Raw genomic sequence first — 27413 nt, 5'->3', positions numbered from 1 at the left:
GTTTCTATTCAACGAAGAATATATCCACCCAAGCCTGATCAGCCTTAGGTGTAACCTTTTCAGTCTCATTTGGGGTAACATCTTTCCTTTTTGATTGATAAAACTCTTTAACCCCTTTAGCCTTCCCCTCAATCATTTTTCCAAAAATATTTTTCACTACAGGGTTAAAGGCTTTTTCAATATCCAAATCTTTCTTTTTTGAAAAGAATTGGTTTGAAATTTCAACTTTCCCAATTTTAGATTTCAAATTTTTAGGACTTAGTGGTGGAAAATTCACATCATCCACTTGCGGAACTTGCTTCTCTTCTTTGACAACAACATGCGGCTCCTCTGATTTTATGGAATCAGAGTCATCACCAGAATTTTCTTTTGATTGCTTAACAACCCATTTTTGGTTGTTAAGTTTCTCCTTCTTTTTGAAAACATTTTTCGAACATTCACCAACCTCATAAATTGAATTTTCAAAAACTTTAAGTTTGTTCGTTGGTGGTTCGATTTTTTCAATCATCTTTTCTTTCAGTTTCTCAGAGACTTCCTGTTTTGGTTTGAATGTTTTTGGACAATTTCTAGCAATGTGACCAGCAGTTTTGCACTGAAAACAGGTTCTCGTTTAGATCTTCTTCTGAACAACACACTTCTTCAATTCCTCTTGCTTCTTGGCAAGGAGTTCTTGGTTTGTTTGCTTTCTGAATGCTTGTTCTTTCTCAGCTTCTGAGGATTTTCCTGAAACCAACACAGTTTTTGGTTTATAAACTTTTTCATTTTTATGATTTTCCGGTTGATTAAATCCAAGACCTTTCTTTTTGACATTACCATTATGGTTTGGTTTCTTTTGGAAACTATAACCACAATTGTAACCCATTTTCTTGTTAATTCTTTGTTGGTCTCTTGAAGTGTGTTGTTTAGGTTTTCCAGAAAGTTTTAAATCTTTTATTTCAGAAATATTAATTTCTGTGATTTTGAAAACCTTTTTAATCATTTCGATTTTAACACTTCTTATTGGAAAAATCTCATCAGAATATAATTTGTCAGAATCTTTCAAAGTATATGCTACTTTGACCAGTTCATCATTCAAATTACATTTTGTTAGCAAAAATTCCTTATCATAAACCCGTTTGTCCTTTTTGATTGTTGACTTTGACATATCAGACTCCGACTTTGACTCGGATTTGGACTCCAGTTTTGACTCCTCAATGTCATCTTTATCCAACACCTGATCGACCACACTTTTTATCAACTTTGACTCATGATCAGTGTCAGATAATGTGAACGTGACATCAATATTTTCTGGCAAGTTATCTGACGACCCAGACTCCCATTGTAAGTTAATTGCCTTTTTGACTCTTTCGGAATTTGGATTTCGAGGCGAATATCCATTTTCGACCGGGGGCGGACATCTATTGTAGACAACACTTGGTTTCTCACCAGAAATTTCTACTTCATCCTCTTCTTTTGTCTCAGACTTCTTTTCTACTGAAGTCTTCTCTTCATCAAACGTCTTTAGTCTTTCCACGATCGGGTAAATCCTGTCAACAACAAAAGTAGAACATGAGTAACTTTTCAATAGATTGTTAACTCTTTCAGTTTCAATTCTTTGTGTTGCCAACTTCAATTCCAGCTCAGCACACTTCTCTGTGTAGAAGTTGACATCATCAAACTGTCTCATGTAAGCTCCTTTGAGTGTATTCATTGCAACAGCTTTTTCATTGTTCGATTCGGTGTATTTGTTCATTTCTCTGTTCAATGTATCATATGATTCTTTCAACCTTTTAATGTTGTGTAGCAACTCGTTGTTTTACTTGATCAAAGAATCACAATTCAAACACTTCTCTGGAACTTTGACTGCTTCAGCATCAGCTTTGATTTCAAATTCTGGAACTTCTTTGACTACTCTCACTTGAACTGCTTCTTCTCTTTTATTTTTCTCAGCTTCAGTTTTTCTTCTTTCTTCTTCTTTTTCTTCTTCATATCTTTTCCATTTCTTCTCTTCATCTTCCCTAATTTTCCTGTATTTTGCTGCCCAATATTCATCATAAGCATTAGCAACAAAGGCTTTAGCGTTTAGCATCTCTTTGGCCATGAATTCTTGGTCTGGGCAAAAATTGTCCCAACTGAAACCATCTGGCAATTTTTCATCATCTTGATCTGCCAAGCATACTTTACTGTTCGTTGGAATGTATTTATCCCGGCTGAATCCACCATCCTTGCCCTGATTAACCAGACACGCTCTCTTTGAATCTTCAATTTCTTTTCTTCCATGTGCAGTTTGTGCCTGATGCGGTGACTGTTGTTGTTGATATGGTTGTTGTGTAACTTAATGATAAATCGCCTTTTTGTAGTAGTCATTGTTTCCGAAAGGATTTTGAGCTCCACTCGCTTCACGATTTGTGCACTCTCTCTTGAAATGCCCCTTTTCCCTGCAACGAAAACAAGTAACTTTAGACTTATCAAAACCTAAAGTTGAAACATGAGCCTCGCAAAAATCATCTCTGCCTGTAATTTGTTTGAACTTTTCATCCCGTCTCAACACACTAGCCATGCACCATTTTATATCCATCGGTTCCATTTCATCGGCATCAATTTGATCGTAATCCTCTTTAGTGAGCATTGGATTCCCGATCCTCCCTGCAACTAAGCCTCCATAGGATTCAAGCACTGTCACCAACAAAGACATATGACTTTTAGCAACTTCCTCAGTATAATTTTGATCATTTTCAAGCTTTAAGGCAATGTTGCATTGAAGAACTTTGCCACTCTTTGTTGTAGAAAACTGTGGATCATAGGTTGGAAATGAAGAGAATCCTGTTGTGCTGCTTGATCCCTGAGAAGAACTTTCAGAAGAACCTTTTGCATTAAAAGCAGTTTCAACCTTTGGAGAGAAATTTGTCTTCTCACTAACACCACTTTTGAAATACAAACCAATATCTTGTTCTCCATCATAGTTCTTCATCCTAGCAATCTTCCTTTGCTCCATCTCTTGAGCTTCAAGATGTTTGATGAACCCTCCCAGTGTTAGATTGTTATATTCAGCTCTATTATTCCTCAACATCATCAAAAACGTTCCCCAAACATCATGTGGCAATGCATCTGCCAGTTTCTCAATTAGCTCTTCTTTACTTTTGTTGATGCCCAATCTTGACATGTTTTTCACCAAGTTACAGTATCTTTCAATAATCTGCTTGGTGTTTTCGGTTCTCAAACCACGAAATAGATCAAATTCTTTCTTCATTAATGACATTTTGTTTCTTACCAAATCATCATTACCAAGAGACTTTGCTTCTAATTCTTTCCAAATTGAATGTGCAGTACCATCATGTTGAAGCAAGACCAGGATGTCTTCTTTAATCGCCTGTTGTAACAAACTAACCATTAGCTTCTCATCTTTGTACTTCTTTTTCTCATCAGGACTCAATTCTCTAACTGGTATCATCTTTCGATCACTGCCAAGGGGTCTAAAATATGGAACTTTAGTACGATCCCAGGCATCCAAATGATAAGCTTCAACCCAGTTTCCAAAACGTTCGTTCCATCCATTATAATCATCAATATCCATAAGCTTGGGCGGTTTTTGAGTTGTTCCAGTTTCATGTTCAAGCAATGTACTTTGAGTAATTGTCATCGGACTAGCAAAAGCATTGTAAAACTCGTCGTCCATGATTCAATTTTCAAAAGTTCACAATTTTCAACTTTCAAGCGGAATACCAAGAACACTTTCAAGCGAAACCTTCTTTTGAAGCGGAATCAACAAAGTATGTTCAAGCAGAATACCAACTGAGTTGTTCAAGCGAAATATCCTTTTGAAGCGGAATTAAGTGATACTTCAAGCGGAAACACAAAGCTTTTCCAAGCGGAATCAACCTTTAAGCGGAATCAGGTCGAATTTCAAGCGGAACCTCTGTTTCGAGCGGGATCAGATAAAATCTTCAAGCGAAATCATAGTTTTCAAACGGAATCAAGACAAAATCCAAGCGGAATCACAGTGATGTCATCTTTTCTGAAAATTGATTTCAAGCGAAATATCAAAAATCTCAAGTTTTAGATTGATTTTACTTCTGAAACTTTCAAGGATTTATCAAAACATGATTGCGCGTGTTATATGTGAAATTGAGCCGATTTTACCGTGAAAATTTTTATTTTTTTAAGAAGAAGGTGTAGAAAAACAAAAAACACAGCTGAAATGGCAAGAACTCTTCCTCCTGAGCTCTGATACCACTTGTAGGATCGTTTTCAGACCCAAACGAGTCGATCAGAAGAGTAATTCACCAATTCAAGAGGCGAAAACTAATGAATCGGTGTTATTTTAGCCGTATTCACTTTAAACTGTTGATTTTATTGATATACAATCCTTTTACAAGCATGACAAAACTTCGGCAGCACTTCATGGCAAACCGGAAGACAATCACTTATGATTTCGCTCCAATGATCACCTATATATAGGGGTTCTTATTCCTCTTGAACAAGACATGATAGGTTCAAGCGGAATCACATCGTTACAACTCAAGCGAAATCATGATCTAGACATCTCAAGCGAAATCAGAATATTATGTGGTTTCGCTTGAAATGACAAGATGTCATTTCAAGCGGAATCACCTGCAAATACCAATTTCTTAGATTCCGTGCCCTATACTAACCTATTCTATACAAGACTTGATACAAGACGAAGGCGACAGATGGATGCACCAACAACATCGCCTGGAACTGTCCAATGGCAACCAACATAAAACAGGAAGTTCCTTCTAAACTCAAAGAAAAAGTTGTTGATAAAACTGAAGCACCAACTAAAAAATTTAAAATGTTTAAAAATTCAACATATGAAGTTGGTGAGTGTTCTAATAAGTTTTACAAAAGAAGAGTGAATCTTAACAACCAAACGTGGGTTGTTAAGAAATCAGATGTTAAATCTGGTGATAAATCTGACTCATCAAAGTCAGAGGAGCCACCAGTTGAGCTAAAAAGTGATGATTCCGTTTCGACAATGGATGATGCAAATTTTCCACCATTATCAAACGGAAACTTAAAACAAAAAATTGGCAAAGTTGAGATTTTGTAACGGCCCAATATCCGAATTTTTATATTTGCTAGCATTTTTTCCATGTTATATCATGAAATAAAAATAACTAGGCTACTTAACCCAATTATTTACTTAATTAAACAAGTAAGGATATATTTCTAACCTTAAAACACAACTTCCATAGTAGAGGGACCGAAGTTGTACAAGTAAACAGGTTTATATAAAAAAATTAAACACAGTGATTGTGTTTGGTATGTGGGTCGCAAGATAGGGGCAGGAGCAAGGGGAAACCCTTCTCCTTCAATTACTTACAAGAACTCAAGAATTGAACCTGATTTTGAGAAGAAATCGAATGAATGAGGCTAGATACAACTTAATCTAAGTGTATTGATCATAAGGTAAGTTGCAATCTATGATTTGATGATCTTGTATGAAGTGGGTTTATGATTAATCCGTGAAATTGTGTGAAATTAACCATGTATGTGTGTTAGAATCACCGTGTAGAACATGAACTATGTAGGATTCTAAGAAATTTGATGTTTTGGGATAAAACCCACTTGTGCTAGTAAGAATGGTGAGATGAATGAATTACTATGTTCAATTCTTGTATATTTTTGATGTATGGTGTACTATATGATCGATTCTTATCAGTTAGATTGAGTAAGATTTGAAAGAAATTGTGGTATTTGATATGTTTAATGTTATGATTAGAAGGGTACATGTTGTAAGTGATAAACTTGATGTAGTATGTATGAACTAGGAAGTTAGGCATAAACTACTTGTACATTATGCTTAACTAGTTGTACAGGCGCCAAGTGTTTGAGGAAATGTCTCAATGACAATATTATGTGAAAATGTATACAAGTAGTGGATGAATATGCATACAATGTGGAAGTGGTTATATTGTAGGTGGACTTACAAAAGGAATGCGTGTAAGATTGAATTCATGTGGGGGTTTCGTTAAATTACCATTTGAGTAGGAACGTGCACTAGTGATTCGCATTGTATGATACACCTTATGAGTTAAGTGGGTGGTTTATTTGGGATTATGAAACAATATTGGTATTAATATATATAGCAAGTAAAGATGGTAGATTCATGTTGATTATTATTCCAAATATGGTCGTCTATTGTGAGATCATAAAAGTATTAGCAAAGTGTTGGATTGAATATATATATATATATATATATATATATATATATATATGTGTGTGTGTGTGTGTGTGTGTATGTAAATGATCAATCATGTGGTTGTATGTGCATTGCATTATGAGTATGAATTATATATAGTGTCACTAGTGTAGTCTATTATGTTGACATGGAAGTACAAGGTTTAGTCGAAAGTTCATAAGATAGGTCGTTGACTTTTGAAAGTCAAACCTTGCATAAGTCGTATGGCAGGACTCTTGTCAAGTTGTAATGCTATAAAGTCGTATGGTGCATGTATAACAATGTGTGTTATATGCAATTATGTGAGGAATTATAAGAGTTGGAAAAGATGTGATTTCGGGTATATGTCTTATGTTTGTTAGGCTTGACTAATGAAAGTCAAATGTGAGTTATGCATTCGACATGATCATTTAAATGTACAATCATATATACTAATGAGAATGTGATTGCGGTGACATGAAAGCATAGGGATCATGTGGAAATGGGCTCAAGCAAGAAAGGCAAACGGGTTAAAAGGAGGCAAGGGAGCGGATGCGAATACGGATGCAAAAAGGTAAGTGATTTCCGTAATCACTTCTTAGTTGTTTGAGTAATATAATGTTTTAATTAATTAAACATGATGTTTGAGGTTAATTATGTGTCGAAGTCTTTCGTCGTAGATGATGGGATTAAAGTTGACTAGAACGCCCTTGATGGGTATATTGGGCAAACGATCTTAAAAGTAGTTTAGAAACAAGCTATTCGATTAGTGTAATGTTTTGGTCAAGTATGAAAGTGGGTAGAATGGTTTTGTAAGTCATAGACCATTTAATACGCAATCACCTTAACGGGTCAAAATAAGCTTTGAGCGAAAATGAATATTAAGCCAATAGTGCGTAAGTTAGGAATTTCTTTAATCCGGATATGGGATTTCAAGTCCACATGATAGAATGTGAATTTAGAAGCATGTAGGAAGAAACGGGAGGTTAAACGGGTAAACGGTTCAAAAGTTATGCGCGTTTTAGTGCATACGGACGACGAAACGGAACTGCAGAAAAATGCAAAATCTAGAGGGCGTCGACGACGGCCTTAGGGGCGTCGCCGATGGGCTCTAGAAAGTCAGTTTTTGGCTGACGGGTTATTTGGCTGTCTACGGAAGTTTTGGGCTACGGGCAATTGCAAGGGCCGTCGCCGACGGCCTCCCCATGTTCAAAAACCTGAAAATTGTTTTCTAAGTTGATTTGGGTATAGTAGGCTTCGGTTTATTATCCGTGGACCACGGCGGGCCTCCCAAACATGATGTTGATCGTCCCTTTGACGTTTATGGGCTATAAATCTAAGTCTAAGTACCATGTAACTAATGTATGGGTATATAAGAGGTATGTAAGATCTTGAACGTGTATGTGGTAATGTATGTGCGTAAGTAGATGTGTATTTATGTATATGTGAAGATATGTATGTGTATATGTATGTATGTGGAGACCTAGTAATGAATGTGCGTGTGTAGATGTGTATTAGGAACACATGATGGTACGTATGAGTGTATGCATGTATGTAGAAATATAGGAAGGTATGTATGTATGTAGATGTGTAAGTATGCATGTAAGAATGTATATATGTATGTAAGAATGTATGAGTAATACGATATTAATAGTGTGCTTTGAGAATGAAAAGTAATGCAGGTACATTACTGGAGCCTCACCAGGAAATGGATACGCAGATGAAATGCTTAAAGATTATGAACGATAACGAAATGGAAAGTTGTACGAGAATGAATCTTGTTTATATATATACTATGTACTAATGTTATGAATGTATGTGGTGAGTGCAGGTGGTACAGAATTAGGGATCAACATGATGGAAGGCTAGTGATTGAAGATCGAGTGATAGAGACATGGATTGTACAGAATGGGTGGTCATGTAATCTGTATTAGTATGTTATTATCGATACGTTAATGAAAAATAAACAATGTAGTTCCTTACATAAAGATGTTTTTAAATGATTTTCAAATATAAAGGAATGTTTAAGAAAGAAATTTTATGGCGCGTATTTCCGCTGCAACTTTTCGATAAAAACGTGTTAGGGTCTTACAAGTTGGTATCAGAGCCCGGTTTGAGAGAATCAAGTAGAAGGAGGTAAATACTTGAACTCAAACCGGTGTGCTCTCGTGACCAAGAACTCGTACAATCCAAGACTCGATCGAGGCCTGAAGGCAAAAGCGAATGTAAGTATGTATTAGATTATGTATTTAAATGAAACTAATAGTATGTTATGTGAAGGGTAAGCGCAATTGTTTGGAAGGGATGATCCATGAATGCGGCCTAGGACAAGGCATCAAGGCAAGTAATGAGACGAATTGACCCCGGGTACATAAATCTAACGTGTGGGCGTATGAAATGGTATAATTAAGCAAGTGAAAGAAAAATTTTAAACGAAATAAAATAACGACATGGTAAATAAGTTTTGAAAATGTTACACGTGCCGAAACTAAATTCTTCGGACATAAGGTGGCGATTACGCGAAGACACAAAACTAGTACGTGGAATGTGAACCTGACTAGTACACAAGAAACGTATGACGTTCGTGAGACCGTGATAATTGTTACAGGTATGTCCGATAGAATTAGGTAGCAGGTAGGCGTGTGGGTGAAATGGGTAGTAAGACTCTCGGGAGATTGAGAGTACTATGTAAGAGTGAAAGGTGTGAGTGATAAGAATGAGGAATGTTGAATCTGTAAGAAAGTTCAGATCAACAATGTATGAATGAAATGTTTGAATCCGCGAGACGGATTCAAAGAATGAAAGATATGAATGCAATGCTTGAATCCGCGAGACGGATTCAAGGATTGAAAGGCATGAATGAAATGTTTGAATCCGCGAGACAGATTCAAATAATGAAAGATATGAATGCAATGCTTGAATCCGCGAGACGGATTCAAGGAATGAAAGGCATGAATGAAATGTTTGAATCCGCGAGACGGATTCAAATAATGAAAGATATGAATCGAATGTTTGAATCCGCGAGACGGATTCAAAACATAGAAGGTACGAAAGGTATGAATAATGTGTTCGAATCCACGAAACAGATTTAAGACATAAAAGACGAAACTAGTCTACATAAGAAGAAGTCGATAGCTTGATCTGTCACACCCCCAAAATCCCACCTGCGGAGTACTACCGCTTGGAGGCGTGACTGACCAGGATCCAGCCACCAATCATACTGAACAAGCATATAAGTAATCATAAAAGTTTAACCAATACGATTGGTGTTCCAACAAAACAAGTTTAAGTTGTAAGCGGAAGCATAAGTTTAAAGTTATAACATAAGTTCGAATGTTTTCAAATAGAACATGGTACGCAGCAATCCGTGTCCCACAACGACTCTCCTCCATGCAAGCTCCATCTGAGTACCTAAGGTCCTGCAAAGCATGTAATAACGAGTCAACAACTAGTTGAGTGAGTTCACGGTTGGGTGTTCGTTTTAGCTATTTCGAAAACAGTTTCCTTTAACTGGCATCCTGCCGTGGGGGTTACCCCATAGTTTAAAAACGTGACATATTCATTCCCAGTTACTCCGGCACTCCAGCCGTGGGGGCTACCCCATGTTAGTTATCAGGCATTTCGGCCGTGGGGGCTACCCCATACGTACACTAGACTCGTTACCATATCGACTGCTGACTGTAGTCATGTTTATGTGCCCTGAAAACATCAATGTCTATCATCATTGACGTGCCCCAGATCCATTAGTTCACGCCCGTCCTCTGCGGCACGGTGTGAGGTTTGTCAGACCTAAATAGCGCTATCTAACTAATGACCCGCTCGCCATTGGCCCGGCGATTAGTCGATACAAAAAGGAGGGACTTCGTGATAGAGTTTTAGTCTAGTACGAGTTATCCGTCCATTCGAACGAGGAATCACATTCCTGAACCACTGACGTCCTACCCAAGGAGGACGAGGAACCCCCGTTCCTTAACCCCGTTCCCAACCTAGGGAATCTCATGCTTTGTAGAGGGTGTGAACTCACCTTGGTTTGCTCGGCAGTTAATCACGGAAAGTCAATTAAGTTGCAGGTAATCAATTAGGTCCTATCACAGGTATTATTCGTATCAGATTCAAGCCAAGCAGTGCACGTATGTTCAACACGTATTGTACACAGGTAATAATCATGGCAACACGTTTAACATAAACAGTTCACAGGTAACAGTCAAATACCAACCCAAAGTCCAAGTGTGAGGCCCAAACAGTTGGGCTCGTAGTAACAGGCCCAAAACAACACGTCAACAGTAATACAGAAGTCCTTAAGTCCGGCCCACTATCCTAGGCCCATAACTAAGCAAGCCCATTAGTGCGGTTTCGAGTCGCAACCGGACTCGCAAACATGGTTGCGGGTCATGCTGTTTATGTTGCCCGTTGGTGGTTGCGAGTCGCAACCTGTGTCGCAACCACGGTTTCGGCTTGTGCTGTTTTGGTCTCGAGTCGTAACCGGGCTCGAAACCATGATCTCGGCTTGTCATGTTATGGTTGCGAGTCGTAACCAGGTGTTCTCGACTCGCAACTGGTGTTGCAATGTGGAGATTTCGAGTCGCAACCAGGGTTTCGACTCCCCAACATCTGCTGATTTCTGCACAGTTTGTACTATCCAATAGCATTTGAATATCATGCAACACAAACATTGTACTATCCACTAAAACATGTTTTATTGTCTAAACATTCATGAATTCAGATCAAACAAGCAGAATTCAAACATTCAAAGCACATTCAAGCTGTTCTTCGTGTTCTTTAATCACTCAAACACATATTCATCATATTCATAACATACTTAACCCTTATTCTACAAGATCATGAACTATCATTCACTATCATGCATCCTATCATGACAAACATATTCATTAGCCGATTCGTTTAGTATAAACACCCAAACCTTTCGGATCCAAATCCAAGTACAACCGATAACATCATTTTCATTAAGGCATACTACACATTTTTATCATAACTAAGCATTAACTCTTCATCCTTATCAATCGGTTATAACACATAGTAATGAAAACACCTATGAATCAATTATTTTGAACTTTGAACATCATGCATATCTCAACAACATCATCTTGTCAATTAGCTTTATCATGCATCACAAAACACAACAAGAATCAACCATATTCAACCATAAACATCGAGAAACACTAACCGGTTGATGAGGTGCGTGTGTGAGTCGATCCAAAGTCCAAATCCGAGGGTTCTTGTGCCAACCGATTGGGTTCGAGAGCTTGGAGGTGTGTTTGTGTTTCTAGGGTTTTAGTAGGAGAGTGTGTAGAGGAGGGTGAGTGTGGTTGCCCAAAGAGTGACAAGGTTGGCAAGGGGTTTGCTATATATACTAGTTCCACAAGGTGCACCCTAAAGGGCTTACTAGCCGGTTAAGGAGGTCACGGCCCAATGGCCCAAACCGGTCACTAGGTTCTCGGCCCAAGGCCCATTCGGTTACTATACACTCGAGACCTCATGGTCTCGAGTCGGGTCCTTTGTTCTCGGGTTGGGTTCTCGGTTCACTTATAACACGTATAAATATATATGCACACAAACAAGACACATTTCACATAAAAGGTTCACGTTTATCATTAAGTTAATCGGTTGACCAGTCACATAACGTACAAGCATGTTACATCGAGACACAAGAAAGGTTCTAAATTTCGAGTTGTCACATCATCCCCAAGTTGAAAGAAATTTCGTCCCGAAATTTGATGGCACTCACTGAGGAAGCTAGTTAAGTTGTAAGGTTTTCCCGGTTATCCTGGGGTGTCACATCCACCCCCCGTTGATCTGGAATTTCGTCCCGAAATTCCGTAGCTTCAGCCTCAGTAGCGGTTGTACTGTTCTCAAACAGTTGGGGATACTTTTGTTTCATCCGATCTTCGCGCTCCCAGGTGAACTCTGGGCCGCGACGTGAGTTCCAACGAACTCGAACAAGAGGTATTCTAGTGCTCTTGAGGACCTTAACATCCCGGTCCGTGCTTTCGACTGGTTCTTTGACGAATTTCAACTGTTCGTCGATCGTGAGTTCCTTCAGAGGAACTACGTGCGTCTCATCTGACAGACACTTCTTCAGATTCGACACATGGAAAACGTTGTGAACTGCACCGAGTTCTGCTGGTAAGTTCAGTCTGTAGGCCACCTTGCCTATTTTCTCTATGATTTCGAAAGGTCCAACGTATCGTGGGTTAAGTTTGCCTCGTTTACCAAAACGAACCACACCCTTCCAGGGTGAAAATTTGAGTAATACCCGCTCCCCAACCTGGAGCTCAAGTGGTTTCCTGCCCTTAGCGGCGTAGGCCTTCTGACGGTCTCGAGCGGCCGCCATGCGTTGTCGTATTTGAGCAATCCGCTCAGTAGTGTCTACCACATGTTCTGGACCAGTGATTTGACTATCCCCCACCTCTGCCCAACAAAGAGGTGACCGGCATTTACGTCCGTACAATGCCTCAAACGGAGCAGCTTTAATGCTGGTGTGGTAGCTGTTATTATACGAGAATTCCACGAGTGGCAGATGCCTTTCCCAGCTGTTGCCAAAGTCGATTACACAAGCACGTAGCATGTCTTCTAATGTCTGGATAGTGCGCTCGGACTGCCCGTCCGTCTGTGGGTGATATGTTGTGCTCATATCTAGACGTGAACCAAAAGACTTGTGCATTGCTTGCCACAGTTCCGAAGTAAAACGTGCATCTCGATCAGAGATGATAGAGGTGGGCACCCCGTGCCTCGAAACAACTTCCTTGAGGTATATTTCCGCTAAAGTGGAGAATTTATCTGTCTACTTAATTGCCAAAAAGTGTGCGGATTTTGTGAGTCGATCCACGATCACCCAGATAGTATCGTTTCCGCGCTGTGATCTAGGTAGGCCAGTAATGAAATCCATGGAAATCTGTTCCCATTTCCATTGTGGTATCTCCGGTTGTTGGAGTAGGCCTGAGGGTTTCTGATATTCTGTCTTGACTCGCGCACAAGTCAAACACTTGCTGACGTAAGTTGCGATGTGGACCTTCATGCTAGGCCACCAGTACGTAGTTTTAATATCGTGGTACATCTTATCCGAACCAGGGTGTACCGAGTAGCGAGATTTGTGCGCTTCATCCATCACAAGTTCTCGTAAGTCGCCGTAGTGTGGGACCCAAATGCGTCCTGTTACGTAGTAAGCACCGTCTTCCTTCTGTTCTAAGCGTTGTCTTGACCCGCGTAGGGCTTCGGCTCTAACGTTTTATGGTTTCAGTGCTTCTATCTGAGCAGCTCGTATTTGCGAAGGTAGACTAGAATGGATCGTGAGTTGTAGAGCTCTTACGCGCTTAGGCGCAGTGTCCTTTCGACTGAGGGCGTCAGCCACTACGTTGGCCTTGCCCGGGTGATACCTGATAGAGCACTCGTAGTCGTTCAGCAGCTCGACCCATCGTCGTTGCCGCATATTCAGTTCCTTCTGCTTGAATATGTGCTCTAGACTTCTGTGGTCGGTGTAGATGGCGCACTTGGTTCCGTACAGGTAATGCCGCCATAACTTAAGTGCGAAAACAACAGCTCCCAGCTCCAAATCATGCGTCGTGTAGTTCTTCTCGTGATCTTTGAGTTGGCGTGAGGCGTAAGCTATGACTTTATCTCGTTGCATCAATACACAACCAAGACCTTGAATTGATGCATCACAGTAAACCACAAAATCTTCTGTGCCCTCTGGCAGTGAAAGGATAGGTGCACTACAAAGTCTATCCTTTAGATGCTGAAAAGCTAACTCTTGTGCATTTCCCCAATGATAAACAACGCCTTTCTGCGTTAGCGAGGTGAGAGGCTGCGCGATCTTAGAAAAATCCTTAATGAATCTCCTGTAGTAACCTGCCAATCCCAAGAATTGGCGAATCTCCTTTGGTGTGCGAGGCGCAGGCCAGTTCTTAATAGAGTCCACTTTGGATGGATCAACGTGAATCCCATCCTTGTTCACCACATGCCCTAGGAAATGGACTTCACGAAGCCAGAAGTCGCATTTCGAGAACTTTGCGTAAAGCTGTTCCTTCCGAAGGAGTTCCAGAATAAGTCGTAGATGTTGTTCGTGCTCCTCTTTACTCTTAGAATAGATCAGGATGTCGTCGATGAAGACTATAACGAATTTGTCCGGATACGGCTTGCAAACTCGGTTCATCAAATCCATGAAAACTGCGGGTGCGTTCGTCAGCCCAAACGGCATGACCAAAAACTCATAGTGCCCATATCGAGTCCTAAAGGCTGTCTTAGAGACATCCTCTTCCCGAACTCTCAGCTGGTGATATCCCGATCTCAGGTCGATCTTTGAATAGTAGCTCGACCCCTGCAACTGATCGAACAAGTCGTCAATGCGAGGTAGAGGATAACGGTTCTTCACAGTTACCTTGTTGAGTTCTCGATAGTCGATGCACATCCTGAAGGTACCATCCTTCTTCTTCACAAAAAGTACTGGGGCTCCCCAAGGCGATGAGCTAGGACGAATAAAACCTTTATCCAGGAGTTCTTGTAGTTGCGTAGAGAGTTCTTCCAACTCTGATGGAGCTAAACGATAAGGTGCACGTGCTACAGGCGCAGCTCCAGGAGCTAGTTCGATCTGAAACTCGACTTGGCGATGGGGCGGAAGACCAGGTAATTCCTCAGGGAATACCTCAGGATAGTCTCGTACAACTGGAAAATCTTCTAGCTTCTTCTCTTTCTCTGTGGTATCAGTAACTAGAGCCAAAATCGCAGTGTGGCCCTTTCGTAAGCATTTCTGGGCCTTAAGAAGAGAGATGATGTTCTCAACAGCGCTTCTCTTGTCGCCACGAATCATGAGTGGTTCACTACTTAAACCAGGAATACGAACGATCTTCTCGTTGCAAAGAATCTCTGCTCGGTGTTGGGATAACCAATCCATCCCAATGACAACGTCGAAACTACCCAAGACGATAGGAATAAGGTCAATAGAGAAAGTCTGGTTAGCGAGAATAAGTTGGCAACCCTTGACTACGTGCGAGGCCTCCAAACTCTTACCATTAGCTAGTTCTACGGTGTGCTTGGTGTTCAGGGGTGTTGGAATACGCTTAAGCATTTGACTAACTTCTAGTGACACATAGCTAGTATCGGCACCCGAATCAAATAAGACTGTAACATAAAAGTCGTCGAGAAGGAACTTACCCGTCACCACGTTGGGATCATTCCTTGCTTCACCTTGACCAATCACGAACACTCGTCCCCTGGCACCATTGTTGTTGTGGTTCCCATTGTTACCATTTCCCTAATTGTTGTTGTTGTTTTAGTTCAGTTGGGGACAATCTTTCTTGAAGTGGCCTTCAGCTCCACACTGAAAGCACCCTTTGTTGTTACCCTGCTGCTGTCGCTGGTTCTGCTGAGGTTGCTGACGATTCTGATTGGCGGGGTATGCGCTCCTGCAATCCTTTGCAACATGGCCAGGCTTGTTGCACCGATGACAGTTGCCCCTGGTGCATGGCCCACTGTGGTGTAGGTTGCAACGATTGCATTTGGGGTGATTCCCCTTGTACCCACCATGACTTTGACCACCCGACGATTGCTGACTGGGGCTCTTGTGGTCGTCAGTCTTTCTCTGCTGAGACTGAGATTGCACAGAAGTTGAACCCCTGCTTGAAGTTCCATCCCATTTCCGTTTGTCCCCACTAGAAGTACCAGAAGTAGTTGCAGCACCTATGCGCTTTGGTAACTTGTTCTGCTCCACCGCTTGGTCAGTGAGACGGTGAGCCAACTGAACAACCTGCTGAATAGTAGTCAAGTTTGCTGAAGTCACATGACTTTGGATCTCTGGCACTAAGCCCTTGAGATAGAGTTCAATTCGCTTATAGGGAGGGTCCACCATAGTAGGACACAACAAGGCAAGCTCATGCGATCTCTTAGTGTATGCCTCAATCTCTGACCCCGTCATCTTGAGATTGTAGAACTCATCTTCCAGTTTGTGAATGTCATCACGACTGCAGTATTCCTCTCTGATCATTTCCTTGAAATTCTCCCATGGGGTGGCGTTGGCAGCAACCAACCCTAACATCTGCACTTGAGCATTCCACCACGTGAGGGCCAAACCCTCGAGAGTACCAGTAGCATACTTCACCCTGTGCGCTTCAGGGCATTCACACATTTCGAACACAGATTCCAGTTTCTCAAACCAGTGTAGGAGACCTACTGCTCCTTCAGTTCCGCTAAAAGTAGTGGGTCGACAGTCCATAAAGGTCTTAAATGTGCACACCGGTGCCTGAGCATGATGACCTAAGGTGGGTGAAAGAAAGACAGAGTTTAACACAAAGGTTGGTTCACGAGAGTAGGATCCAAATGATCCTAGAACAAATTCGGACTGCAGGATATACCTCCTGCGTTTGCAGCTGCAAGCGCTGCGGCAACTCGTTCGTTGATCAAAGCCGTCAACTGGGCTTGTGTCATGTTAACGCGTCCAGACATGATTCTTCATAACAAGAGTAATACGTGTGAGAGAGGTTCACGAAAGTACGATAGTAGGACAGAGTAAGCACGCATGTGTTCAACAACAGTAGTTATACTAATTAAGCATACCATGAGCAATGTACTACGTAACTAACAAGTAGGCAATATACGCACATCATATTACCTAGAATGTCGAGCCTTGCATGCGGAGTGAAGTGTCGTTGTGGACCGTCGAGCACTATACCGGTTATAGTCTGGTTTTAACAAAAATGTTTCCCCTTTATTAAAACCTAGTTCACTATAACCAATGGCTCTGATACCAATCTGTCACACCCCCAAAATCCCACCTGCGGAGTACTACCGCTTGGAGGCGTGACTGACCGGGATCCAGCCACCAATCATACTGAACAAGCATATAAGTAATCATAAAAGTTTAACCAATACGATTGGTGTTCCAACAAAACAAGTTTAAGTTGTAAGCGGAAGCATAAGTTTAAAGTTATAACATAAGTTCGAATGTTTTCAAATAGAACATGGTACGCAGCAATCCGTGTCCCACAACGACTCTCCTCCATGCAAGCTCCATCTGAGTACCTAAGGTCCTGCAAAGCATGTAATAACGAGTCAACAACTAGTTGAGTGAGTTCACGGTTGGGTGTTCGTTTTAGCTATTTCGAAAACAGTTTCCTTTAACTGGCATCCTGCCGTGGGGGTTACCCCATAGTTTAAAAACGTGACATATTCATTCCCAGTTACTCCGGCACTCCAGCCGTGGGGGCTACCCCATGTTAGTTATCAGGCATTTCGGCCGTGGGGGCTACCCCATACGTACACTAGACTCGTTACCATATCGACTGCTGACTGTAGTCATGTTTATGTGCCCTGAAAACATCAATGTCTATCATCATTGACGTGCCCCAGATCCATTAGTTCACGCCCGTCCTCTGCGGCACGGTGTGAGGTTTGTCAGACCTAAATAGCGCTATCTAACTAATGACCCGCTCGCCATTGGCCCGGCGATTAGTCGATACAAAAAGGAGGGACTTCGTGATAGAGTTTTAGTCTAGTACGAGTTATCCGTCCATTCGAACGAGGAATCACATTCCTGAACCACTGACGTCCTACCCAAGGAGGACGAGGAACCCCCGTTCCTTAACCCCGTTCCCAACCCAGGGAATCTCATGCTTTGTAGAGGGTGTGAACTCACCTTGGTTTACTCGGCAGTTAATCACGGAAAGTCAATTAAGTTGCAGGTAATCAATTAGGTCCTATCACAGGTATTATTCGTATCAGATTCAAGCCAAGCAGTGCACGTATGTTCAACACGTATTGTACACAGGTAATAATCATGGCAACACGTTTAACATAAACAGTTCACAGGTAACAGTCAAATACCAACCCAAAGTCCAAGTGTGAGGCCCAAACAGTTGGGCTCGTAGTAACAGGCCCAAAACAACACGTCAACAGTAATACAGAAGTCCTTAAGTCCGGCCCACTATCCTAGGCCCATAACTAAGCAAGCCCATTAGTGCGGTTTCGAGTCGCAACCGGACTCGCAAACATGGTTGCGGGTCATGCTGTTTATGTTGCCCATTGGTGGTTGCGAGTCGCAACCTGTGTCGCAACCACGGTTTCGGCTTGTGCTGTTTTGGTCTCGAGTCGTAACCGGGCTCGAAACCATGATCTCGGCTTGTCATGTTATGGTTGCGAGTCGTAACCAGGTGTTCTCGACTCGCAACTGGTGTTGCAATGTGGAGATTTCGAGTCGCAACCAGGGTTTCGACTCCCCAACATCTGCTGATTTCTGCACAGTTTGTACTATCCAATAGCATTTGAATATCATGCAACACAAACATTGTACTATCCACTAAAACATGTTTTATTGTCTAAACATTCATGAATTCAGATCAAACAAGCAGAATTCAAACATTCAAAGCACATTCAAGCTGTTCTTCGTGTTCTTTAATCACTCAAACACATATTCATCATATTCATAACATACTTAACCCTTATTCTACAAGATCATGAACTATCATTCACTATCATGCATCCTATCATGACAAACATATTCATTAGCCGATTCGTTTAGTATAAACACCCAAACCTTTCGGATCCAAATCCAAGTACAACCGATAACATCATTTTCATTAAGGCATACTACACATTTTTATCATAACTAAGCATTAACTCTTCATCCTTATCAATCGGTTATAACACATAGTAATGAAAACACCTATGAATCAATTATTTTGAACTTTGAACATCATGCATATCTCAACAACATCATCTTGTCAATTAGCTTTATCATGCATCACAAAACACAACAAGAATCAACCATATTCAACCATAAACATCGAGAAACACTAACCGGTTGATGAGGTGCGTGTGTGAGTCGATCCAAAGTCCAAATCCGAGGGTTCTTGTGCCAACCGATTGGGTTCGAGAGCTTGGAGGTGTGTTTGTGTTTCTAGGGTTTTAGTAGGAGAGTGTGTAGAGGAGGGTGAGTGTGGTTGCCCAAAGAGTGACAAGGTTGGCAAGGGGTTTGCTATATATACTAGTTCCACAAGGTGCACCCTAAAGGGCTTACTAGCCGGTTAAGGAGGTCACGGCCCAATGGCCCAAACCGGTCACTAGGTTCTCGGCCCAAGGCCCATTCGGTTACTATACACTCGAGACCTCATGGTCTCGAGTCGGGTCCTTTGTTCTCGGGTTGGGTTCTCGGTTCACTTATAACACGTATAAATATATATGCACACAAACAAGACACATTTCACATAAAAGGTTCACGTTTATCATTAAGTTAATCGGTTGACCAGTCACATAACGTACAAGCATGTTACATCGAGACACAAGAAAGGTTCTAAATTTCGAGTTGTCACAGACCATGCTTGCGTTAAACAAGTCATATAAGTAAATGTAAAGCAAATGAACGAAAGAATGATGAGAATGAAAATATTCGAATATTTATGTAATTACGGACCAAACAAGTAAATATTCCTTAAGTGGTATGATCCAAATTACGTTTAAACTTTCATATATATATATATATATATATATATATATATATTATATATATATATATATATGAATATATTTATGCAAATGTGTTGCATACAAGAATGGTCGAAAGGATAAATGGGTCATATGGGTCAGATGGCGATCGCTATTTGAACTCGATAGTTAATGTGTTGATTTGTTAAGTTTATACTCATAGGTGAGTTTGATGAATGGACACGCAAAGTCACTAATCGGAAAGGAATGATCATCGTAAGGTATGGATAACGAATCAATGGAATCTACTTCCGTCAGGTATGTATAAAAAGGGTTGTAGCTTTAGTAGGAGGTTATGACTCGACTAGATATGGATGTGTCATAATCGAATGTATATATGCAAAACTGTAATGCAAAATGTGGAATGAATTTCAAAATGTCCGTAATGATCGTCGGGTGGTACTGAACTTGAATGCTCGTGACTGTGGAAATTCTGATAGAATATACGAGACGGAAAGTATCGTTAAGAAATGCTGACCTTGATGCTCGGCTTGTTGGCCATGTTCATTTGAACAAGACCTTGTAGAAAAGATACGCATGGCATAAATAACAATAGTAACCATGGAAATAATGCTTAGTCTTCGTGTTAAGTACGGATAAGTAAGTTTAAGAAGGGTGATTTTAGTGGTAATAATAAGTCTTTGAATGATTATAGTATGCGTATGATAATATATCGACCCCTCCTAAGAGCTTAAAGGTAATCAGAAGTAATGATAGTAATGGAATGTTTAGGATGGCTCATAGTGAACAAAATGAAAGATAACATATGATGTATGAGTAGTATGAAATAAATCGATTTATTTTGATTAGTAAATATATGAATGTAATATGCTTAAATAGGAAGTTAGAAACAAGCCATAGACTTAGGTTTGTACGATTATATTTATTCATGAATAAGACTTTTGGCAAAGATCCCGAATGTATTCATGTTGTATTGAACATCATGAATGGATAAATGAAAAAGTAAGAGTAGTATTGGTCTACTAAGAATGAGAAAGGTTTCGGGGGACGAGACCTTATTTAAGGGGGATAGACTTGTAACGCCCCAATATCCGAATTTTTATATTCGCTAGCATGTTTTCCATGTTATATCATGAAATAAAAATAACTAGGCTATTTAACCCAGTTATTTACTTAATTAAACAAGTAAGGATATATTTCTAACCTTAAAACACAACTTCCATAGTAGAGGGACCGAAGTTATACAAGTTAAAAAGGTTTATATAAAAAATTAAACATAGTGATTGTGTTTGGTATGTGGGTCGCGAGAGAGGGGCAGGAGCAAGGGGAAACCCTTCTCCTTCAATTACTTGCAAGAACTCAAGAATTGAAGCCGATTTTGAGAAGAAATCGAATGCATGAGGTTATATACAACTTAATCTAAGTGTATTGATCATAAGGTAAGTTGCAATCTATGATTTGATGATCTTGTATGAAGTGGGTTTATGATTAATCCGTGAAATTGTGTGAAATTAACCATGTATGTGTGTTAGAATCACCGTGTAGAACATGAACTATGTAGGATTCTAAGCAATTTGATGTTTTGGGATAAAACCCACTTGTGCTAGTAAGAATGGTGAGATGAATGAATTACTATGTTCAATTCTTGTATATTTTTGATGTATGGTGTACTATATGATCGATTCTTATCAGTTAGATTGAGTAAGATTTGAAAGAAATTGTGGTATTTGATATGTTTAATGTTATGATTAGAAGGGTACATGTTGTAAGTGATAAACTTGATGTAGTATGTATGAACTAGGAAGTTAGGCATAAACTACTTGTACATTATGCTTAACTAGTTGTACGCGCCCCAAGTGTTTGAGGAAATGTCGCAATGACAATATTATGTGAAAATGTATACAAGTAGTGGATGAATATGCATACAATGTGGAAGTGATTATATTGTAGGTGGACTTACAAAAGGAATGCGTGTAAGATTGAATTCATGTGGGGGTTTCGTTAAATTACCATTTGAGTAGGAACGTGCACTAGTCATTCGCATTGTATGATACACCTTATGAGTTAAGTGGATGGTTTATTTGGGATTATGAAACAATATTGGTGTTAATATATATAGCAAGTAAAGATGGTAGATTCATGTTGATTGTTATTCCAAATATGGTCGTCTATTGTGAGATCATAAAAGTATTAGCAAAGTATTGGATTGAATATATATATATATATATATATATATATATATATATATATATATATATATATATATATATATATATATATGTGTGTGTGTATGTATGTATGTAAATGATCGATCATGTGGTTGTATGCGCATTGCATTATGAGTATGAATTATATATAGTGTCACTAGTGTAGTCTATTATGTTGACATGGAAGTACGAGGTTTAGTCGAAAGTTCATAAGACAGGTCGTTGACTTTTGAAAGTCAAACCTTGCATAAGTCGTATGGCAGGACTCTTGTCAAGTTGTAATGCTATAAAGTCGTATGGTGCATGTATAACAATGTGTGTTATATGCAATTACGTGAGGAATTATAAGAGTTGGAAAAGATGCGATTTCGGGTATATATCTTATGTTTGTTAGGCTTGACTAATGAAAGTCAAATGTGAGTTATGCATTTGACATGATCATTTAAATGTACAATCATATATACTAATGAGAATGTGATTGCGGTGACATGAAAGCATAGGGATCATGTGGAAATGGTCTCAAGCAAGAAAGGCAAACGGGTTAAAAGGAGGCAAGGGAGCGGATGCGAATACGGATGCAAAAAGATAAGTGATTTTCGTAATCACTTCTTAGTTTGTTTGAGTAATATAATGTTTTAATTAATTAAACATGATGTTTGAGGTTAATTATGTGTTTCGAAGTCTTTCGTCGTAAATGATGGGATTAAAGTTGACTAGAACGCCCTTGATGGGTATATTGTGCAAACGATCTTAAAAGTAGTTTAGAAACAATCTATTCGATTAGTGTAATGTTTTGGTCAAGTATGAAAGTGGGGAGAATGGTTTTGTAAGTCATAGACCATTTAATGCGCAATCACCTTAACGGGTCAAAATAAGCTTTGAGCGAAAATGAATATTAAGCCAATAGTGCGTAAGTTAGGAATTTCTTTATTCCGGATATGGGATTTCAAGTCCACATGATAGAATGTGAATTTAGAAGCATGTAGGAAGAAACGGGAGGTTAAACGGGTAAACGGTTCAAAAGTTATGCGCGTTTTAGTGCGTACGGACGTCGAAACGGAACTGCAGAAAAATGCAAAATCTAGAGGGTGTCGCCGACGGGCTCTAGAAAGTCAGCTTTTGGCTAACAGGTTATTTGGCTGTCTATGGAAGTTTTGGGCTACGGGCAATTGCAAGGGTCGTCGCCGACGCCCCTAGGGCCGTTGCCGACGCCCCTTGGGCCGTCGCCGACGGCCTCCCCATGTTCAAAAACCTGAAAATTGTTTTCTAAGTTGATTTGGGTATAGTAGGCTTCGGTTTATTATCCGTGGACCACGGCGGGCCTCCCAAACATGATTTTGATCGTCCCTTTGACGTTTATGGGCTATAAATCTAAGTCTAAGTACCATGTAACTAATGTATGGGTATATAAGAGGTATGTAAGATCTTGAACGTGTATGTGGTAATGTATGTGCGTAAGTAGATGTGTATTTATGTATATGTGAAGATACGTATGTGTATATGTATGTATGTGGAGACGTAGTAATGAATGTGCGTATATAGATGTGTATTAAGAATACATGATGGTACGTATGAGTGTATGCATGTATGTAGAAATATAGGAAGGTATGTATGTATGTAGATGTGTAAGTATGCATGTAAGAATGTATATATGTATGTAAGAATGTATGAGTAATATGATATTAATAGTGTGCTTTGAGAATGAAAAGTAATGCAGGTACATTACTGGAGCCTCACCAGGATATGGATATGCAGATGAAATGCTTAAAGATTATGAACGATAACGAAATGGAAAGTTGTACTAGAATGAATCTTGTTTATATATATACTATGTACTAATGTTATGAATGTATGTGGTGAGTGCAGGTGGAACAGAATTAGGGATCAACATGATGGAAGGCTAGTGATTGAAGATCGAGTGATAGAGACATGGATTGTACAGAATGGGTGGTCATGTAATCTGTATTAGTATGTTATTATCGATACGTTAATGAAAAATAAACAATGTAGTTCCTTACATAAAGATGTTTTTAAATGATTTTCAAATATAAAGGAATGTTTAAGAAAGAAATTTTATGGCGCGTATTTCCGCTGCGACTTTTCGATACAAACGTGTTACGGTCTTACAGATTTCAAATCAATTCTTTTCTGAAAAGAAAGAATTTGATGTTGAAAAAGCTTTTAACCCTATAGTTTTAAATATTTTTGGAAAAATGGTTGACGGGAAGGTCAAAGGGGTAAAGGAATTTTATGCAAAGAATAAGAAAGGAAAGAAACCGAGTGATGATGACTCGGAATCACCCAAGGACCGCCAGGCTTGGGTGAATCTCTTTAACTGAAAATCCTGACTTGCCGGAGCTCCCAAGTTGGTAATCGTGAAGCATGAATCGGCATCTTTCTTAGAAATGAAAAATGTTTGTGTGAAAAAATTCTACATGTGATTGTTTTTACAAGTGGTAAAAGAAAAAAGGGATTCATTCGTAAGCTGTTGAAAGAACAAAGTGATGAATTAAACCCTGTGATGTGTGAAATCAACAAAACTAATTTTCTGGAAAAACCATTTTGATTAAAACAAACTTAAGTGTTTTGAAATCATAATGGGAAAATAGTTTGTTGTCAGGGGGAGTTCTGATTGTTTAAGCCAAGAGAATGGAGAATTGAAGCAATTCACATCAGTTTGTCATTTTATTTGTACAGTTTATTGCGTTTATTTTCAAATTTTCCTTGAAAATAAAAAATTGAAACATATTTTTGATTTTAGGGGAAGTAAAAATTTTTAGAAATTTTGAAAATTTGAAAAATCCAAAAAACATGATAAAATCTAAAAATCCAAAAACATTGAAAAATCAAAAATGAGTTTCGTTGTGAAAAAGAGGAAATGATAGTACATCAGTTGACTATCACAACATGCTAAAGAAATGGAAAGTCAAAATGTTTTTAAACAAGTCTCACTGATGATGTGCCAGTAGACTTCCCACGACTAGTAGATTGAATTTGAGATATAAACCTAAATATCAATACTTGCTTATCTCGTGGGGAACATCTCTAGGATATATGGGTAACCCCTGAAATCTTGTTTGAGAGATTGCCTGATTCTGAGATACTAGGTCTTTATACTGTTTGATATCTGGGGTATTATACTTGTTCTTCTGATATTGCGGAAGCAATGGCCTAGACCTCGTATAATACTTTATGTGCTTTAAAAGCTTACCCTCTGCATAAAAATTGAAAAAAAATATCGAAAGATATGAATCAATTGCAGTTGAAGAAAAGATTCCCTCAAGGGAACACACCTAAAGTCGAGCCTTCATCTCTTTGACTGAACGGAAGTTCATACCTGAGCTCTCAAGGTCTCGCACTAACCCAGATACAGATATCATTATGGTATACTCACCTGTAAGACTGAATCTAGGGAATTTTGATACGGGAGTATATTCTGAGGTGGGACACGCGAATAAGTTTAAGTCCTTAAAACAATAATCTGTATCTCGAATCAATTGAAACTGGTGTAGAAGTTTAAGTGGACAACAATACTGACAATCAGAAGTGAATTTGTTTAAAACTTAAAGTGTTTCAAGCTCAATGGTGTTAGTGATTTGTCTCATAAACTGATATGATCCTCTTACACAAACTCACAAAAATAATGTCTGTAAATATTTCTTTATTGCATTTTTTCACACTGAAAATCTTAAAAAAATGTGTTTTAGCATAAAATTTTGAAAAATCAAAAAGATTATATTTCATCTTATTTTCGACAACTGATGCTGAAAAGCTGATTTTCAAAATTCCGAGTGCTAAACATGATGAACAACAGTGGGTTGGGAGAGTATGTTTAGAATGAAAAATGAAGTTAAGGCTTGAGATAATATGTGAAACTAACAGTAAAATCAGTATTAGTTTAATCAAGGTCATTAATTTGAACTTGATATAACTATTGTTTATGATTGAATAATATCTACAAGTGGATTCTAAAATTGTAACATTTTAACAATTGTGAAATTTACTATTTGGTAGAGGATTGTGCAGGTAAAAAGCTTTGAAAGAGCTAGGTTTCGATTCCTGAGTATTTTCGTATGCAGATTAGAGCCAGATTTCCAATCCTATTGCTACGGAGAGCCAGGAGTCGTTCCTGAATATGTGAAAGCCTGTAGATAGGAAGATTCCAGACTGCGATACCAACAGTGGTCGTGCAAGGCAAGGACTACAGGTGGCTGCTAGGGTTTCAAGCTCTTTAGGTTTTGTTTTGTAAAATATGTTTTAATTATGTATAGAGTTTTACTGAAGTATGTATTAATTCAATTATTGCAACCTCTTATTTACCGATCCTTCTCTTTTTTTATCTCTTGTGTTCTAAGTGTAGGTAATTGGCATCAACTCTACAACCTTGGCTGGCTAATGACAGAGTACGCATCTCTACGTGTTGCTTACATTGGCGAGGTTGAGGAACCTAACAAAGATGCAACCAAAAGAGTACCCGTCCTCTGAAGGGAAAGCATAAGAAACACTGCATTCACCTGTAAGTGGGTTGCATAATGTGTCCATTAATGCATTGTGCAGGCTTTCAGCAGCTCTGAAGATTCTGCAGTATGCTTCAACTTCGGCTATATCTCCTGGAAGCGGGCCCACCCAAGGTAACTGTGTCAAATTGTGGGATCTATGTCTAGAAAATTACAAACAAACAAATTAGGTTCTGCAACACTAGCAGAATGCAAGAGATAGAAATGGCAAAATCTTGAGTTCCAACAAAGAATTCTCATGTTTCAAGTTTCTTCAGTTCCAACAAAGAATTCTCATGTTAATATGGTGGATTCTCTGATTAGCGATAAAAGGAGTCTTTATTTGGAGCGCTTCCAATGGGATACATGTCACCATATAATGGTTATGGGTATCAGGTTTGTTTTATCATAGTCACTGAATCACTGAACTACTTTTATTGTGTGGTCTTTTTTAGTGGCTATTTTCATTTGGCATTGAAGTTACTATATGAATAAGAGTTGATTTTGTAAGTAGGCTACTGGAACTTATGGGCTCATGCAGTATCGCCTTCCCCCGGTGCAGAATCAGCCCGCTTTTACCAACCTGAGCCCAACTCAAGCAAGTGCATTACGAGCAGGCTCTCCAAGAAACTTTGCGGTTCCACCAGCCGGTTATATGGGCTCTGCTTATCTAACCGTTCCCAGGCTTCAATATCCTCTGGCGTTTTCTGGCGGAATTAGGCCTTTCAGTGGCCCGTCTAGCCCAGTACCACCAGAAGCTGCAAATAACCATGCCGCTACTTCTTCAACTGTCAGTGGAAGTGCCCCAGATCATGTTGAAGGTTGTTAAAAATCTTTTTTTGTGGATCACTTCTTTATTTTCTTTTGAGCTCATGTTACATATTTTACTTTTGATTTTGGTTATAACGTATCTGAACTATAGTTATAGCTAGAATGAATGAGTTGTGTTTTAGGAGGATCATGGAATCCTTTGGAAGCACCAAGACTGGAGAACTGGTTTAGCTGAAGTAAGAAGATCTCGGCGACTCACAATGTCTTTTATATGCACTGTGGCTAACTTACAAAGATTGTTCATGTTCTATCTTCTTATGTTCATTTTTT

At 39.4% G+C, this 27413-nt stretch overlaps 2 protein-coding genes across 2 annotated transcripts; one reads left to right on the top strand and one right to left on the bottom strand.

Annotated features, from left to right (window-relative positions):
* Positions 1 to 610: 610 nt before the first annotated feature.
* LOC110892483 (golgin subfamily A member 6-like protein 6) lies at positions 611 to 2080 on the bottom strand. Its single transcript, XM_022139646.1, has 4 exons — positions 1800 to 2080; positions 1608 to 1736; positions 1426 to 1526; positions 611 to 723 (listed from the first exon to the last, which is right to left on the bottom strand). The coding sequence occupies exons 1-4, from the start codon at positions 2078 to 2080 to the stop codon at positions 611 to 613; spliced, it is 624 nt and encodes a 207-aa protein (XP_021995338.1).
* Positions 2081 to 26652: 24572 nt separating this feature from the next.
* LOC118484120 (RNA-binding protein BRN1-like) lies at positions 26653 to 27160 on the top strand. Its single transcript, XM_035980026.1, has 2 exons — positions 26653 to 26708; positions 26827 to 27160. The coding sequence occupies exons 1-2, from the start codon at positions 26670 to 26672 to the stop codon at positions 27139 to 27141; spliced, it is 354 nt and encodes a 117-aa protein (XP_035835919.1). The 5' UTR covers positions 26653 to 26669; the 3' UTR covers positions 27142 to 27160.
* The last annotated feature ends 253 nt before the right edge of the window (positions 27161 to 27413 follow it).

The sequence above is a fragment of the Helianthus annuus genome, chromosome 2, assembly GCF_002127325.2.
Source record: "Helianthus annuus cultivar XRQ/B chromosome 2, HanXRQr2.0-SUNRISE, whole genome shotgun sequence".
Taxonomy (NCBI): Eukaryota; Viridiplantae; Streptophyta; class Magnoliopsida; order Asterales; family Asteraceae; genus Helianthus; species Helianthus annuus.
The sequence above is the reverse complement of the archived record's forward strand: the minus strand, read 5'-3'. Positions and strand labels throughout refer to the sequence as shown.